Source organism: Entelurus aequoreus, linkage group LG26 (genome assembly GCF_033978785.1).
Source record: "Entelurus aequoreus isolate RoL-2023_Sb linkage group LG26, RoL_Eaeq_v1.1, whole genome shotgun sequence".
NCBI lineage: Eukaryota > Metazoa > Chordata > Actinopteri > Syngnathiformes > Syngnathidae > Entelurus > Entelurus aequoreus.
The window spans coordinates 35,148,167-35,168,166 of NC_084756.1; the positions used below are offsets into that span (position 1 = coordinate 35,148,167).

At 35.7% G+C, this 20,000-nt stretch overlaps 1 protein-coding gene and 1 long non-coding RNA gene across 3 annotated transcripts in view; both read left to right on the plus strand.

The window, feature by feature from the left end:
* The first annotated feature begins 2,648 nt into the window (after positions 1 to 2,648).
* LOC133643165 (uncharacterized) lies at positions 2,649 to 5,963 on the plus strand. The gene is made up of 3 exons (XR_009824653.1): positions 2,649 to 2,781; positions 2,883 to 2,999; positions 5,859 to 5,963. It is a non-coding gene; the product is annotated as an uncharacterized LOC133643165 (long non-coding RNA).
* Positions 5,964 to 6,033: 70 nt separating this feature from the next.
* The window catches only part of stab1 (stabilin 1), a 203,513-nt gene continuing 189,546 nt past the window's right edge, over positions 6,034 to 20,000 (plus strand). Inside the window, exon 1 of one of the 2 annotated variants that reach the window (XM_062037804.1) lies at positions 6,034 to 6,281. In XM_062037804.1, the coding sequence (XP_061893788.1) occupies positions 6,231 to 6,281 (51 nt within the window). In that variant the 5' untranslated portion in view covers positions 6,034 to 6,230. Of the gene's footprint in view, positions 6,282 to 17,609; positions 18,046 to 20,000 lie in introns of those variants that run through there. The other variant, XM_062037805.1, reaches the window with a different exon arrangement.

Consider the following 20,000-nt stretch of genomic DNA (forward strand, 5'->3'; position numbering starts at 1 on the left):
TATTTATATAAATTATTGATTTATTTGTATGTCACATTTTTATATTTATAAATTTTATTTGGATATATTTTCAAATCTCAAAAATGTATTTACAAAGACACGTTTATCTATACAAATTATTGATTTATTTGTATGTCACCTTTTTATATTTATACATTTTATTTGTATATATTTTCAAATCTAAAAAATTTATTTACAAATACGCGTTTATTTTCACAAATTCTTTATTTATTTGTATGTCACCTTTTTTATATTTATAAATTTTATTTGTATATATTTTCAAATCTCGAAAATGTATTTACAAATACACGTTTATTTATACAAATTCTTGATTTATTTATGTCACCTTTTTATATTTATACATTTTATTTGTATATATTTTCAAATCTCAAAATGTATTTACAAATACACGTTTATACAAATTCTTGATTTATTTGTAAGTCACCTTTTTATATTTATAAATTTTATTTGTATATATTTTCAAATCTCAAAATGTATTTACAAATACACGTTTATTTATACAAATTCTTGATTTATTTGTATGTCACATTTTTATATTTATAAATTTTATTTGTACATATTTTCAAATCTCAAAAATGTATTTACAAATACACATTTATTTATACAAAATCTTGATTTATTTGTATGTCACATTTTTATATTTATACATTTTATTTGTATATATTTTCAAATCTCAAAAATGTATTTACAAACACACGTTTATTTATACAAATTCTTGATTTATTTGTAAGTCACATTCTTATATTTATAAATTTTATTTGTATACATTTTCAAATCTCAAAAATGTATTTTACAAATACACGTTTATTTATACAAATTCTTGATTTATTTGTAAGTCACATTCTTATATTTATAAATTTTATTTGTATATATTTTCAAATCTCAAAAATGTATTTACATAGACACGTTTATTTATACAAATTCTTGATTTATTTGTATGTCACCTTTTTATATTTATAAATTTTATTTGTATATATTTTCAAATCTCAAAAATGTATTTACAAATATGCGTTTATTTATACAAATTCTTGATTTATTTGTATGTCACCTTCTTATATTTATAAATTTTATTTGTATATATTTTCAAATCTCAAAAATGTATTTACAAATACACGTTTATTTATACAAATTCTTGATTTATTTGTAGGTCACCTTTTTATATTTATACATTTTATTTGTATATATTTTCAAATCTAAAAAATGTATTTACAAATACGTGTTTATTTATACAAATTCTTGATTCATTTGTACGTCACCTTTTTATATTTAGAAATTCTATTTGTATATATTTTTAAATCTAAAAAATTTATTTACAAATACACGTTTATTTATACAAATTCTTGATTTATTTGTATGTCACATTTTTATATTTATACATTTTATTTGTATATATTTTCAAATCTCAAAAATGTATTTTACAAGTACACGTTTATTTATACAAAATCTTGATTTATTTGTATGTCACCTTTTTATATTTATAAATTTTATTTGTATATATTTTCAAATCTCAAAAATGTATTTACAAATACACGTTTATTCATACAAATTCTTGATTTATTTGTATGTCACCTTTTTATATTTATAAATGTTATTTGTATATATTTTCAAATCTCAAAAATGTATTTACAAATACACGTTTATTTATACAAATTCTTGATTTATTTGTATGTCACATTTTTATATTTATAAATTTTATTTGTATATATTTTCAAATCTCAAAAATGTATTTACAAATACACGTTTATTTATACAAAATCTTGATTTATTTGTATGTCACATTTTTATATTTATACATTTTATTTGTATATATTTTCAAATCTAAAACATTTATTTACAAAATACGCGTTTATTTATACAAATTCTTGATTTATTTGTAAGTCACCTTTTTATATTTATAAATTTTATTTGTATATATTTTCAAATCTAAAAATGTATTCACAAATACACGTTTATTTATACAAATTCTTGATTTATTTGTATGTCACATTTCTATATTTATAAATTTTATTTGTATACATTTTTGAGATTTGAAAATATGTTTTACAAATACACGTTTATTTATACAAATTCTTGATTTATTTGTAAGTCACATTTTTATATTTATAAATTTTATTTGTATATATTTTCAAATCTCAAAAATGTATTTACATAGACACGTTTATTTATACAAATTCTTGATTTATTTGTATGTCACCTTTTTATATTTATAAATTTTATTTGTATATATTTTCAAATCTTAAAAATCTATTTACAAATACACGTTTATTTATACAAATTCTTGATTTATTTGTATGTCACATTTTTATATTTATACATTTTATTTGTATATATTTTCAAATCTCAAAAATATATTTACAAATATGCGTTTATTTATACAAATTATTTATTTATTTGTGTATCACATTTGTATTTGTATATTTATTAATATATGTATATGTATTAATATCATATTGATATATATAAGTTGAAGTGAGACAATTCTAATTGTTGCCACGGGGAAAAGGCAGGCCATGAGGCAGCAAGTACCTCTGCCTCACGGTAGGGGGCGATACATCAAAAGTTCATGAACTGCCAACAGCGTAAGAAGTAGAATAAGAAAACAGCAGACAACAACTGCTAGGCTTCCCGCACACTATGACGCTTTTTCGCCCTAAAAAGGGAGGATTTGATTTCTAAAATAAGGAATTTCCCAAGACTGGACTTTCAATCGAAACAAGAAGTCATTAACACTGGGAGACCAACGCCAGATTTGGTTCAAAGGTATGTTGTCCGAGGACAGAAAATAACGCGTTCATTTCAAAATGATTAAAAAAGAATGGCTTCGTGGCTGTGCTAAAAAAAACATATTTATTGCTTTCCAGCACACCCCCCGTGACCCCGAGAAGGACAAGCGGTAGAAAATGGATGAGATGGAATGGACCTGAAACACCTGCCAAGAAGCCTGGAAAAACATGAAAGCTCATCTGCCCACATTCAAGGTCAGATTTCTTTAAAAAGGTTTGGAATATGACATATTGATCTGGCTGTAAATGAGACTAAATATCAGCATCACAATGTCAATGTGAAGCAACATTACTCCAAAACATGCATCTAATTCAGACCTGGACAAATGAAGGCCACATGCGGCCCGTTAAGCTTTTCAATCTGGCCCGCCGGACATTCCCAAATATTTTTGTTTAGATCTTTAAGATGGAAAGTGTATCTGCCATTATGATGTGCAGTGATGTTTTCTAACGACCGTAAATCTTCAACTATACAAAGTAGAGATGTCCGATAATATCGGCCTGCCGATATTGTCGGCCGATAAATGCTTTAAAATGTAATATCGGAAATTATCCGTATCGTTTTTTTTTATTATAGGTATGGTTTTTTTGTGTTTTTTTTTTTGTTTTTTTTTAATTAAATCAACATAAAAAACACAAGATACACTTACAATTAGTGCACCAACCCAAAAAACCTCCCTCCCCCATTTACACTCATTCACACAAAAGGGTTGTTTCTTTCTGTTATTAATATTCTGGTTCCTACATTATATATCAATATATATCAATACAGTCTGCAAGGGATACAGTCCGTAAGCACACATGATTGTGCGTGCTGCTGCTCCACTAATAGTACTAACCTTTAACACTTCATTTTACTCATTTTCATTCATTACTAGTTTCTATGTAACTGTTTTTATATTGTTTTACTTTAATTTATTTATCTTATTTTATTTTTTTATTTTTTTAAAAAAGGACCTTATCTTCACCATACCTGGTTGTCCAAATTAGGCATAATAATGTGTTAATTCCACGACTGTATATATCGATATCGGTTGATATCGGTAATTAAGAGTTGGACAATATCGGAATAACAGATATCGGCAAAAAAGCCATTATCGGACATCCCTAATACAAAGTATTTCAATTAGGGATGTCCGATAATATCGGCCTGTAAGAGACTAGACGTATAAGATTTCATGGGATTTAGCGATTAGGAGTGACAGATTGTTTGGTAAACGTATAGCATGTTCTATATGTTATAGTTATTTGAATGACTCTTACCATAATATGTTACGTTAACATACCAGGCACCTTCTCAGTTGGTTATTTATGCCTCATATAACGTACACTTATTCAGCCTGTTGTTCACTATTCTTTAGACATTTTAAATTGCCTTTCAAATGTCTATTCTTGCTGTTGGCTTTTATCAAATACATTTCCCCAAAAAAATGCGACTTATACTCCAGCGCGACTTATATATGTTTTTTTCCTTCTTTATTATGCATTTTCGGCCGGTGCGACTTATACTCCGGAGCGACTTATACTCCAAAAAATACGGTAGTTTTCCTAAAAATAGATATACCGGCCCCCAGACACATTTTTTTCCTCTAAATTTGGCCCCGGAGTCGAAATAATTGCCCAGGCCTGATCTAATTAAATGGTTTACAGCAGGGGTCCCCAAACTTTTTGACTCGTGGGCCGCATTGGGTTAAAAAAAATTTGGCCGGGGGCCGGGCTGTATATATATATGTATATATATATATATTAGGGCTGCAACTAACGATTAATTTGATAATCGATTAATCTGTCGATTATTACTTCGATTAATCGATTAATAATCGGATAAAAGAGACAAACTACATTTCTATCCTTTCCAGTATTTTATTGAAAAAAAAACATCATACTGGCACCATACTTATTTTGATTATTGTTTCTCAGCTGTTTGTAAATGTTGCAGTTAATAAATAAAGATTTATTTAAAAAAAAAAAAAAAAAATAAAAATTGTTTTTATTTTTTTAAAGCCTCTGCGCATGCGCATAGCATAGATCCAACGAATCGATGACTAAATTAATCGGCAACTATTTTTATAATCGATTTTAATCGATTTAATCGATTAGTTGTTGCAGCCCTAATATATATATATATATATATATATATATATATATATATATATATATATATATATATATATATATATATATATATATATATATATATATATATATATATATATTAGGGCTGTAACTAACGATTAATGTGATAATCGATTAATCTGTCGATTATTACTTCGATTAATCGATTGCTAATCGGATAAAAGAGACAAACTACATTTCTATCCTATCCAGTATTTTCTTGAAAAAAAAACAGCATACTGGCACCATACTTATTTTGATTATTGTTTCTCAGCTGTTTGTAACTGTTGCAGTTTATAAATAAAGGTTTATTAAAAAAATAATAATAATAATTTTTTAAATAAAAAATTTTATAAAAATAAAAAACTCTGCGCATAGCATAGATCCAATTAATCGATGACTAAATTAATCGGCAACTATTTTAATAATCGATTTTAATCGATTTAATCGATTAGTTGTTGCAGCCCTAATATATATATATATACACATATATATATATATATATATATATATATATATATATATATATATATATATATATATATATATATATATATATATATATATATATATATATGTATATACATATATACATTGTCTTTTTAATCCGTTTTGACATTTAACATTGTCACGTTATCGATGGGAAAATTAATTTTTAGACAATATGATTTGCCTGAGCGGCTAGGAGACACCGAGAGTAACAAGCGGTAGAAAATGGATTAGAAAGGAAAGATTTAAAAAAAAAAAAAAAAAAAAAAAAAAAAATTTAACTTGGGACTTCCCGTGGGCCGGATTATGGATGCTGGGGGGCCGGATCCATCTTAAGGACCTCTGGTTTACAGACTTTTATTAGTGTCTTTTATTTTGTGTACAGGAAGTGGGCAGCCATACCTAAGATATGTTTTAATAATTTGATATTCTGTTTGTGTCCTTCATAAGAGGGCGCGTATACAAGGTGTCAGAAAAGGCCCCAGAGGTGTGGGGGTCAGCGGTGGTCCTGCCGGAGGTCCGCAGCAGCAGGAAGAGGAGGAGAAAGATCTCTGCTGGGAGGTTCTCTTCGCTGCCACTTTCTGTTGTTATGTTTTTCCCTTCTCTTCCTTGATTAGAAAAGGAAAGGGCAGCAGCCTCTCTCTGCCTAACTGTGTGCTTACACTTGTGTCGCTTTTATCGCGACAGATCCAAACGACTCCATCGGCTTCTGCCGGCGTAGTTTATTTTATTGTTTTTTGTTTTTTGTTCTGCCCTTCTTTGAATGGATCAGCTTGTTTTCTGACTGGGCTTCCATTTGTCCTGTGGATGTGACAGCGAACCATGCTGCTGCTACTGCTGCTTGTCTGCCTGCAAACTTCACTGCAACAACAGGTAACTCACACACACACACACACACACACACACACACACACACACACACACACACACACACACACACACACCAAAGGATACTAACACACACATTGCATCACTCTCAGAGGTGGGTAGAGTAGCCAGAAATTGTACTCAAGTAAGAGTACTGTTACAAACCCTGTTTCCATATGAGTTGGGAAATGGTGTTAGATGTAAATATAAACGGAATACAATGATTTGCAAATCCTTTTCAAGCCATATTCAGTTGAATATGCTACAAAGACAACATATTTGATGTTCAAACTCATACATTTTTTTTGCAAATAATAATTAACTTAGAATTTCATGGCTGCAACACGTGCCAAAGTAGTTGGGAAAGGGCATGTTCACCACTGTGTTACATGGCCTTTCCTTTTAACAACACTCAATAAAGGTTTGGGAAGTGAGGAGACACATTTTTGAAGCTTCTCAGGTGGAATTCTTTCCCATTCTTGCTTGATGTACAGCTTAAGTTGTTCAACAGTCCGGGGGTCTCCCTTCTGCTATTTTAGGCTTCACACATTTTCAATGGGAGACAGGTCTGGACTACAGGCAGGCCAGTCTAGTACCCGCACTCTTTTACTATGAAGCCACGTTGATGTAACACGTGGCTTGGCATTGTCTTGCTGAAATAAGCAGGGGCGTCCATGGTAACGTTGCTTAGATGGCAACATATGTAAGCTGTATGTACCTTTCAGCATTAATGGTGCCTTCACAGATGTGTAAGTTACCCATGTCTTGGGCACTAATACACCCCCATACCATCACACATGCTGCCTTTTACACTTTGCGCCTATAACAATCCGGATGGTTCTTTTCCTCTTTGGTCCGGAGGACACGACGTCCACAGTTTCCAAAAACCATTTGAAATGTGGACTCGTCAGACCACAGAACACTTTTCCACTTTGTATCAGTCCATCTTAGATGAGCTCAGGCCCAGCGAAGCCGAAGGCGTTTCTGGGTGTTGTTGATAAACGGTTTTCGCCTTGCATAGGAGAGTTTTAACTTGCACTTACAGATGTAGCGACCAACTGTGGTTATTGACAGTGGGTTTCTGAAGTGTTCCTGAGCCCATGTGGTGATATCCTTTACACACTGATGTCGCTTGTTGATGCAGTACAGCCTGAGGGATGGAAGGTCACGGGCTTAGCTGCTTACGTGCAGTGATTTCTCCACATTCTCTGAACCCTTTGATGATATTACGGAGCGTAGATGGTGAAATCCCTAAATTCCTTGCAATAGCTGCTTGAGAAAGGTTTTTCTTAAACTGGTCAACAATTCGCTCAGGCATTTGTTGACAAAGTGGTGACCCTCGCCCCATCCTTGTTTGTGAATGACTGAGCATTTCATGGAATCTACTTTTATACCCAATCATGGCACCCACCTGTTCCCAATTAGCCTGTTCACCTGTGGGATGTTCCAAATAAGTGTTTGATGAGCATTCCTCAACTTTATCAGTATTTATTGCCACCTTTCCCAACTTCTTTGTCACGTGTTGCTGCCATCAAATTATAAAGTTAATGATTATTTGCAAAAAAAAAAAAAGTTTATGAGTTTGAACATCAAATATGTTGTCTTTGTAGCATATTCAACTGAATATGGCTTGAAAATGATTTGCAAATCATTGTATTCCGTTTATATTTACATCTAACACAATTTCCCAACTCATATGGAAACGGGGTTTGTACTTTAGAGATGTATTACTCAAGTAAAAGTAAGGAGTAGTCACCCAAATATTTACTTGAGTAAAAGTAAAAAGTATGTTGTGAAAAAAACACTCAAGTACTGAGTAACTGATGAGTAACCTGTTTGTTTAATGACGGCAACAAATAATGCACAAAAACATAAAAATAGCAATGAGCAAATTCAGAGCCAGGAACATCTCTTAAGCAACTAAAACTTAGACTGAGACTTCCTTTTTATTGTCATTCAAATTTGAACTTTACAGTACAGATAAGAACAAAATGTCGTTGCATTAGCTCATGGTAGTGCAGGATACAAAAGCAATAAGGTGCAGATATAAATAAATAAATAGGTTACTGTACAGATAAATATATTGCACTTTTTCATATGCATCCACGTTTATGGATGTATGTTATATTGTCTTTTTTATTCCAGCCAGTTATGATGCGTTCAAGAGCAAACAATAATATATATTAAATAATAATACATTAACATAAATAAGGCAAATTGAGCCACAATAACTTAACAGCACCATAGGCTCAGTAGGCAGAGATTACAAAGGAAAATAACAAGTTAGCCTTTACGCAAACCATAAACTGATAGGTGTGGGCTGCACCTGGGAACACACTGATTGGTGTTTCTATGCATGCGTGTGTGTGTGTGTGTGTGTGTGTGTGTGTGTGTGTGTGTGTGTGTGTGTGTGTGTGTGTGTGTTTGTGTGTGTGTGTGCCTATGAGGCAGGGCCAGCCCGTAGCATAGGCCGTATAGGCAAATGCTAAGGGCGCCGTCCATCAGGGGGCGCCACGCCAGTGCCACAAATGTTGGAGGAAAAAAAAAAAAAAAAGTTGGTACTATTAATTCTAAATACAAATATAATCCCACGTTAAGTAAAATGCAAAGTAAAGCCTATTTAATAGAAATATTATTTGTTACAATATTACGCCCCCTCCTCCCCCGCACAGTGCGCCCCCTCCCTTCCCGTATCAGGACTTTTTTAGGATGTCACCACATCAAAAAATCAACACAAGATGTCAAAACGGCCAAAACTGTCAGGTGCCCAGGGAAGAGAAAAGAAGTGGAGGAGAAACGAGAAAAAGACAGAGGTAGCAGGGAGGTAACGTTAGCCTACATGAAATTATTTGTCTGTTACAGAATGTGATAGTAACCTGGCTTTTTAGCATTAAGCTAATGTTACATGATTCGGCAATTGCTAATCAATAAATAGCTGGTTCTGTTTTAACGTCGGGTTAATATTGTGGAGGGGGCTAAATTGTTATGGAAAATAATAATGTAACGTTAGGTAATTCCAGTACTCCCACCTTACATTCCTCAGGGACATTTGGATTAGATCTTTTAAGCAGGTGTTTTTTGTTTACATTGTTATTGCCTTCTGGTTAGCTAATGTTTGCCCTGCAGGTAATAGTCACTTTTCCACCCCTTTTATATATTAGGTATAGTTGTAAGCCTAGTTGTTAAAGTGCACATCATTAATGTTAATAAAGCAATATCACATGAGAGGGAATGCTGTTTTTTAATTTGAGCACTGCTGTGATTCGGTTAAAGATAATCATAACATAACATTCTCATATAATATGTTAGTTTGCTTTCTTTAAGTAAAAAAAAAAGGTCAAAGACAAAGCTATTCGGTTTCTTGTGAGTATATACACTTCACTGCCGATGTGGGGGGGGCGCCACCTAAAATCTTGCCTAGGGCGCCAGATTGGTTAGGGCCAGGCCTGCTATGAGGCTGCAGTGCGTTAATAAATGTCCCCACACGATGTACATTTGACAGTGATTCATAGCAGGGAAGCTAACATCAGCCTACGGTGACAGCCAAAATATCTACTAACGTTACTTACCGCCATGTGCTTCCTCAAATTTGACGTTGAGTTCATGTAAGCTTAAGCTTGTTAATCATGTGACCGCCTGGCTCGGTTTGATTGGTGAAACGGAGTCAAACGTCACCAGTGACTGCATTTGATTGGTGAAACGGAGTCAAACGTCACCAGTGACTGCATTTGATTAGTGAAACGGAGTCAAACGTCACCAGTGACTGCATTTGATTGGTGAAACGCAGTCAAACGTCACCAGTGACTGCATCTGATTGGTGAAACGGAGTCAAACGTCACCAGTGACTGTATTTGATTGGTGAAACGCAGTCAAACGTCACCAGTGACTGTATTTGATTGGTGAAACGGAGTCAAACGTCACCAGTGACTGCATTTGATTGGTGAAACGGAGTCAAACGTCACCAGTGACTGCATTTGATTGGTGAAACGGAGTCAAACGTCACCAGTGACTGTATTTGATTGGTGAAACGCAGGCATGCGATAGATCCTACTTTGAAGGTCTGTCTGACAAACCAAAACAAACAAAGCGTGCATTAACAGATGGATAAAAATCAGTAGCGAGTAGCGAGCTGAATGTAGATAAATGGAGCGGAGTAAAAGTAGCGTTTCTTCTCTATAAATATACTCAAGTAAAAGTAAAAGTATGTTGCATTAAAACTACTCTTAGAAGTACAATTCGTCCCTAAAGTTACTCAAGTAGATGTAACGGAGTAAATGTAGCGCATTACTACCCACCTCTGATCACTCTTGACTTCCCATTGGACAACATTGATATACCAACTTAACACTCTTGACTTCCCATTGGACACCATTGATATACCAACTTAACACTCTTGACTTCCCATTGGACACCATTGATATACCAACTTAACACTCTTGACTTCCCATTGGACAACATTGATATACCAACTTAACACTCTTGACTTCCCATTGGACAACATTGATATACCAACTTAACACTCTTGACTTCCCATTGGACAACATTGATATACCAACTTAACACTCTTGACTTCCCATTGGACACCATTGATATACCAACTTAACACTCTTGACTTCCCATTGGACAACATTGATATACCAACTTAACACTCTTGACTTCCCATTGGACACCATTGATATACCAACTTAACACTCTTGACTTCCCATTGGACACCATTGATATACCAACTTAACACTCTTGACTTCCCATTGGACACCATAGATATACCAACTTAACACTCTTGACTTCCCATTGGACAACATTGATATACCAACTTAACACTCTTGACTTCCCATTGGACAACATTGATATACCAACTTAACACTCTTGACTTCCCATTGGACACCATTGATATACCAACTTAACACTCTTGACTTCCCATTGGACACCATTGATATACCAACTTAACACTCTTGACTTCCCATTGGACAACATTGATATACCAACTTAACACTAACCCTGAATGTGGCACACTACTTTAGATTGCGTCAGTGCAGATCATTTCAATATCAATAAATACATGCTAACATTACCCTGAAAGGTCTCTTCAAGCACAACAAGAAATGATTAAAGCAGATCCAAACATGAACTTTTCTTTACTTTTGCCCCTCCTGCCTGCTTTTGATGTTGTTCAGTGCCGGCTGACTCAGGTTAGACTAGCGCTAAACGGAGAGGAATCTTTTAAATCTCACATTGAAATTATTCAAACGGATCCAAACATGAACTTTTCTTTACTTTGCCCCCCCCTGATGCTCTTGGAAGTGCTCCTGTTACTGTTGCTATCGGCCCTGTGGTTATTGGCCTGTCAAAAAGCCTTTAAAACGGTCGACCGTATCATTTTGGCGGACAGACTCCACAGGATTGGCGTATCTCAGCACGCCAATGGCTCCAGTTTGTCGTTAAAGGGTGTACCTCACTGTGCTTGTTTTTAAATTGTTTTATTGAAACATTTTAGATATTTTTTTGACATGTTTTAAGTCTGCTGCTTCTTCTGATCCTGTTGCTGTTACTTCTATTGCCCATGTTAGTACTTCTGCTAATCCTGTTACTGCTACTTCTCTGGTCCTGTTACTTCTATTACCCATGTTAGTACTTCTGCTAATCCTGTTACTGCTACTTCTCTGATCCTGTTACTTCTATTGCCCATGTTAGTACTTTTGCTGATCCTGTTATTGCTACTTCTCTGGTCCTGTTACTTCTATTGCCCATGTTAGTACTTCTTCTGCTCCTGTTACTGGTACTTCTCTGATCCTGTTACTTCTATTGCCCATGTTAGTACTTCTTCTGCTCCTGTTACTGGTACTTCTCTGATCCTGTTACTTCTATTGCCCATGTTAGTACGTCTTCTGCTCCTGTTACTGGTACTTCTCTGCTCCTGTTACTGGTACTTCTCTGCTCCTGTTGCTGTTACTTCCACTACTCCCGTTAGGGGCGGCGTAGCTTCGATAATAGAGCGTCTGTGCCAGCAACTTGAGGTTTCCTGGTTCATATCCGACTTCCGCCACCCTGGTCACGACCGTTGTGTCCTTGGCAAGACACTTCACCCACCTTGCTCCTGATAGGTCGTGGTTAGCGCCTTGCATGGCAGCTTCCGCCATCAGTGTGCGTATGAATGGGTGAATGTGACAGGTATATTATGAATAAAGACCATTTAATTCTATTGCCCGAGTCAGTACTGTACTTGTTCTGGTCTAGTTACTGCTACTTCTATCGATCATGTTACCTTGGTGCTGTTACTGCTACTTCTGTTGATCCTGTTGCTCCGTTCATTTGTTCTTTTTCCTTTATTCAACCAGATAAAAACTCATTGGGATTAAAATCTCTTCTGCAAGAGGGCAACAAAGATAGGTTTCATAAATAGAGAGAACAACCACAAAAAACACAGGAGCAGTCACACACTAAAGATAAATTACTTACAACATGAACATAAAAACATGCAATAAGTAAAAAATAAAATGAGTCAATAAAAACAATTTTAAAAAAGTACAGTGTCCAATAGAACTGGTTTCCTGATCCTTTTAAAATGGACTGAAATTCCCCCAAAGGGATCACTTCAGGCACCCTCAGATCCTTAAGTAATTCATTCCATGACCACGGAGTAGCTTTTTTTTTTTTTACCAAGACTTGTATTGGCCAAGGATGTCCTGTGGCCTTAAACTGTAGCGACGGGAATCTCTACACATAAAAGAACATAAATAAGGGGGAACCAGACCAAGACATGATTTATATATTAAATAAAAACAACCATCGGAGAAAATCTGCAGACTGACAAAGATGTACAGTTTGCCGCTGCATACAAAGTGCAACGGTGGACACGGTTGTCAAAACAAGTAATAAAATGTAAGGCACAGTGATATACAGTATCCAGTTTTTTCCCCAATAAATGTAAGGTGCAAAAGCAAGTCTCCAAAATCTAGCAAAGGCATGAAAGTGGTCAGAATTTAGTGTTTTCTTCACTTTTGGGAAAAACAGGACTTGTTTTTAAAGAGAAGCCTAATTTAATTTGAAGTTTAACCATCAGTTTTTCTGTGTGTAGAGGCCCGCCAAAAACTGCGGTCCGTATGAGCCGCAGCTGTACTCAGTTGTAATACACTTTTCCACCACTTATGGCAGTGGTGGAAAAGACAAACCGAAGAAGTCTGGGGCCAAAGTCATAGAGAAGAATCTTAAAGGCCTACTGAAAGCCACTACTACCGACCACGCAGTCTGATAGTTTATATATCAATGATGAAATCTTAACATTGCAACACATGCCAATACGGCCGGGTTAACTTAGAAAGTGACATTTTAAATTTCCCGCTAAACTTCCGGTTGAAAACGTCTAGATATGATGACGTATGCTGATACGGAAGTATTCGGACACATTGAATCCAATACAAAAAAGCTCTGTTTTCATCTCAAAATTCCACAGTATTCTGGACATCTGTGTTGGTGAATCTTTTGCAATTTGTTTAATGAACAATGGAGACTGCAAAGAAGAAAGCTGTAGGTGGGATCGGTGTATTAGCGGCGGACTACAGCAGGAGGACTTTGAGGATAGCAGACGCGCTAGCCGAACGACCTCACCTTGACTTCCTCCGTCTCCGGGCCGCCAACTGCATCGGTGATCGGGTGAAGTCCTTCGTCGTACCGTCGATCGCTGGAACGCAGGTGAGCACGGGTCGTGATGAGCAGATGAGAGCTGGCGTAGGTGCAGAGCTAATGTTTTTAGCATAGTCCCGTTGCTAAGTTAGCTTCAATGGCGTCGTTAGCAACAGCATCGCTAAGCTTCGCCAAGCTGGAAAGCATTAACCGTGTAGTTACAGGTCCACAGTTTGGTAGTATTGTTGATCTTCTGTCTATCCTTCCAGTCAGGGACTTATTTGTTTTGTTTCTATATGCAGTAAAGCCTGATGCTATCACGTTAGCTCAGTAGCTAAAGACTTCGCCGATGTATTGTCGTGGAGATAAAAGTCACTGTGAATGTCCATTTTGCGTTCTCGACTCTCATTTTCAAGAGGATATAGTATCCCAGGTGGTTTAAAATACAAATCCGTGATCCACAATAGAAAAAGGAGAGAGTGTGGAATCCAATGAGCCAGCTTGTACCGAAGTTACGGTCAGAGCGAAAAAAGATATGTCCTGCACTGCACTCTAGTCCTTCACTCTAACGTTCCTCATCCACAAATCTTTCATCCTCGCTCAAATTAATGGGGTAATCGTCGCTTTCTTGGTCCGAATCTCTCTCGCTGCTGGTGTAAACAATAGGAAAATTTGAGCAGTCCTTCCTCCGGTGTCGTCACGCTACTTCCGGTACAGGCAAGGCTTCTTTTTTTTTATCAGAGACCAAAAGTTGCGAACTTTATCGTCGTTGTTCTCTACTAAATCCTTTCAGCAAAAATATGGCAATATCGCGAAATGATCAAGTATGACACATAGAATGGATCTGCTATATGCGGCTGTGCATTCCATTGATGTGGCTTAAATAAGAGTTTCAATAAAAAAGTGACGAAAATAAGGCATATAACGCAGCGCCGAACCATTTTGAAGTTTTTAAATATGATATTCTAAACCAGTGGTTAAACCAGTGGTTAAACCAGTGGTTAAACCAGGTACCTGGGTTCGATCGAACCCTAGGGGTTCGGTGAGTCGGCCTCAGGGGTTCGGCGGTTCCCTATCGGCGTATTGTGGATACCCCCAAACAATATTCCCTCTAACTCATTGGCCTAGTGGTTAGAGTGTCGGCCCTGAGATGGGTAGGTTGTGAGTTCAAACCCCGGCCGAGTCATACCAAAGACTATAAAAATGGGAGCCTTTACCTCCCTGCTTGGCACTCAGCATCAAGGGTTGCAAATGGGGGTTAAATCACCAAAAATGATTCCCGGGCGCGGCACCACTTCCGACTGCTCCCCTCACCTCCCAGGGGGTGAACAAGGGGGATGGGTCAAATGCATAGGACAAATTTCACCACACCTAGTGTGTGACAATCATTGGTACTTTAACTTAGATGTGCACACTTGTCCCAAACCTGACTAAATAGCGGTAGAAAATGGATGGATGGATGGATGTTTTATTATTATAATCAAATGACAGCAGTCATTTCCATGGGATTATTTTCTAAAATAAGTGTTTTGGCCCACTTACACTGACAGTAACACAACATATTGTTTTTCATGAGCTGTGTACTAGTTTTGTATGTCTGGGTGGAGGTCCTGCTTTAGTACCCCTTTCCGATATCGCATTTAGTTCCCACTAAAACATTCACATTTTGCACAATGAGATGTAAACATGGGATCATGCATACATTCCTGTAACGTTCTGTTTGTAAAATATATTTTTATTAGTATTTATTTAATATAATAACATCATTTCATGATTAATATTTATAAATTATGATTAAATTAAGAAAAAAACATTTTATTTTTCACTAAAGAAGGGTTCGGTGAAAGCGCATATGAAACTGGTGGGGTTCAGTACCTCCAACAAGGTTAAGAACCACTTTTCTAAAGGTATGGACAAAGGGGGAAAACAATAAAAAATGTGGCAAGGCTCTAATGCAGGGGTGTCCAAAGTGCGGCCCGGGGGCCATTTGCGGCCCGCAGCTAATTGTTTACCGGCCCGCCACACATTCTGGAAATGCTATAGCAAAAATTAAAAAAAACATTTAAAAAAGTGGAATGAGGTGAAATATAACTAGAAAAAGTTGCAATGTTGACACAAAAGCTGCCAGGCAGGCTGTTTTTTTTCTTTTGTCTATCTTTATTTTTCTTTTTTTGCCATTGCTCAAAAAAAAAAAAAAAAAAGACCTATTCAACGCTCCAATTATTTCAAATATTTCACTTAAAGTGTTTTATGTGGAAAATTTTGCCTATATTGTGTGGTTGCCATACAAAAACATCAACGTTTTATTTGACAAAAGAGCATAAAGCAAACAAAATAATAGTTCAAACGTAAAATTGACAGATACACTACCGTTCAAAAGTTTGGGGTCACATTGAAATGTCCTTATTTTTGAAGGAAAAGCACTGTACTTTTCAATGAAGATAACTTTAAACTAGTCTTAACTTTAAAGAAATACACTCTATACATTGCTAATGTGGTAAATGACTATTCTAGCTGCAAATGTCTGCTTTTTGGTGCAATATCTACACAGGCCCATTTCCAGCAACTATCACTCCAGTGTTCTAATGGTACAATGTGTTTGCTCATTGGCTCAGAAGGCTAATTGATGATTAGAAAACCCTTGTGCAATCATGTTCACACATCTGAAAACAGTTTAGCTCGTTACAGAAGCTACAAAACTGACCTTCCTTTGAGCAGATTGAGTTTCTGGAGCATCACATTTGTGGGGTCAATTAAATGCTCAAAATGGCCAGAAAAAGAGAACTTTCATCTGAAACTCGACAGTCTATTCTTGTTCTTAGAAGTGAAGGCTATTCCACAAAATTGTTTGGGTGACCCCAAACTTTTGAACGGTAGTGTATATCTGAAGTTGATCTCGTAACTTAAGTGTTGAAAGTTTAAAAAAAAACAACTAATAAAAATGTATCACTTTATGAGTTGGGCACCTTTTGGATCCCAAATATATTTAATGGGATTGTATTTATCTTTTCACTGTGATTACTCAAAAATAATAATGAATTAAAATCAATGGTGTCCTGCATTATTGATCTTTTTAAGGCTCTAATTACTTCACATCAAACATTGCTTTCTGAATGTTTTGGGCAGTGGGGGAAATACTGCATATTTCAGTTTTATTATAAAAAACAAAGTTGTCTTTGACAGAAAAGGCACAAAACCTTTTAGTTTTTTTTTTTACTTTGTATCAACCTGAAGTTGATATACTGTAGAGATTTACTGTAAGCGTTAAATAAATTTAAAAAAATAATAATTTGACTTGTTTTTAACATTTTAATGACTTAGACCCTTTATGGTCCCCGGGAGCCATAAAGGTAAAAAAAATAAAAAAAATAAATCCATATATTTTGTTATGGTTTGAAAATGAAAAATATCAAATTGGCCCCCACTTGCTTTAATTTTTCCGTGATGTCTATTTTACTGTTTTAATTGGTTTTACCCTTTAAAAATCGTTTTTAATCATATTTATTTTTTATATTGTCTCTGTATTGTTTTTCTATTCATTTATTCTTTGTTTTTATTCAGTCATTGGTGTAGCATAATATTGTTTTTAATATTGTTTTTAATATTGTTTTTTAATATTGTTTTTAACATGGCTGTGCAGCACTTTGGAAACATTCTTGTTGTGTAAATGTGCTATATAAATAAAGTGGATTGGATTGGATTGTGCGGCCCTCAGTGGAAAAAGTTTGGACACCCCTGCTCTAATGAGATATCTTAAGATCACAGATTTAATACTTAAATTGTAGGTTTTTTATTTTATTGATTTTTATTTTATTTATTTATTTATTTTCTTTTTATTATTATTTTCCCCCTCCCCTTTTGTTATGTGCGGTTTTGTGTAAATACATATTCGGTATGTCTATACCAACATAGTCTGTAAGCAAAGTACCCTGAGGACACACCCTCCAGTACAGTAGGTGGCGGTATGCACCTATAACGCTGGTTGCGACCCGCCATAAAATGAGAGAGAAGAAGAAGTTTCAGCGGGCTACTGTCTGTATGTGCGGCTTGAAATGTGAGTGCTTGTAAATCTTCTAAAGTGACTCCGCCATGGATGAACAGGGACGTGCTTTTTCCAGCATGGATCTTACAACAGTTGCAGTGTTGAAAGGTAACACTAACTTGCTTTGATACGTTTCTGCACGTTAAGCTAACTGTAAAAAAAACCGGGCTTCTAGCCAAACGTTGTCTCGAAACAGGTAACAGCTACAGGAAAAGCCTTGTCTTTAAAATGATATGACGTGAATGACACTTTTTTATCGACAGAAACTGTTTAAAGGAACAACTTGTAAACTGTTAGCTGACTTTAAATGTAATATATTTTGAGTTGGCTAATGTTAGCATTAGGGAGGTCCGATAATGGCTTTTTGCCGATATCAGATATCCCGATATTGTCCAACCCTTTAATTGCCGTTACCGATAACAACCGATACCGAAATCAACCGATACTGATATATACAGTCGTGGAATTAACACATTATTATGCCTAATTTGGACAACCAGGTTTGGTGAAGATAAGGTCCTAAGAAGATAAGAGAAATAAATTAAAAACATTTTCTTGAATAAAAAAGAAACATACAACACTGCTTTCTGACATTAATCATATTAGTTGAAATGGCAAGCCGACTTTACCTAAAATGTAAATACTGAAAACAAAGTTCTGACGTTGATTTGACCATTGAAATTTGGTCATTTCCCAACCAATATTCTACAACACAAATACAAAGTTGAAGCAACATGCTTTTCGACACTGTTTATTCAGTGTCAGTTTGTGACGTTGATTTGACCATTAAAATTTGGTCATTTTCCAACCAATATTCTACAACACAAACATAACGTTGAAACAACATGCTTTTTGACGACGTTTATTCTATTCAATGTCAGGTTGTGACGTTGATTTGACCATTGACATTTTTTCATTTCCTCAATTTACAAATACAACTACCGTATTTCCTTGGATTGCCGCCGGGTATATATTATCCGCATGCCTCGTTTTACCGCCGGGTCAAACTCGTTTCGCAAAATAATTAGCGCATGCTTAGAATTAGCGCATGCTTAGAATTACTGCTGGGTCAAACTTACTTAGCAAAATAATTAGCGCATGTCTCGTTTTACCGCCGGGTCAAACTCGTTTCGCAGAATATTAGCATATGCCTCGTTTTACCGCCGGGTCAAACTCGTCACGTCACGAGTGACACTTCACCTTTCAAGGCATCATTTTCCAAAATGGAGGAGGCTAATTTCAATAATTTAAAATCGCATAAAGGGAAGAAGATGAAGAGCTATTCAGTGGGATTTAAGGTCCAAGCTATTGAATATGCTAAAAAGAACAGTAAAAATGTTTTATTAATATAGCTGCGTGTGTCAAATATGAGTCATTAAATGACTCCCGCCTCATGGTGGTAGAGGGCGCTAGTGATCCCAGGGATCATTCTTGCGACTACTCGGCTGCAGAAGAAGTGACAACAACAGTTTTCTAAACTGGACTTTCAATCGAAGCAGGAGGTAATAATTAAAGGCCTACTGAAACTCACTACTACCGACCACGCAGTCTGATAGTTTATATATCAATGATGAAATCTTAACATTGCAACACATGCCAATACGGCCGGGTTAACTTATAAAGTGCAGTTTTAAATTTCCCGCTAAACTTCCGACTGAAAACGTCTATGTATGATGACGTATGCGCGTGACGTCAATCGTTGAAACGGAAGTATTCGGACACATTGTATCCAATACAAAAAGCATCGCAAAATTCCACAGTATTCTGGACATCTGTGTTGGTGAATCTTTTGCAATTTCTTTAATGAACAATGAAGACTGCAAAGAAAAAAGCTGTAGGTGGGATCGGTGTATTAGCGGCTGGCTGCAGCAACACAACCAGGAGGACTTTGACTTGGATAGCAGACGCGCTATCCGACGCTAGCCGCCGACCGCATCTATGATCGGGTGAAGTCCTTCGTCGCGCCGTCGATCGCTGGAACGCAGGTGAGCACGGGTGTTGATGAGCAGATGAGGGCTGGCTGGCGTAGGTGGATAGCTAATGTTTTTAGCATAGCTCTGTGA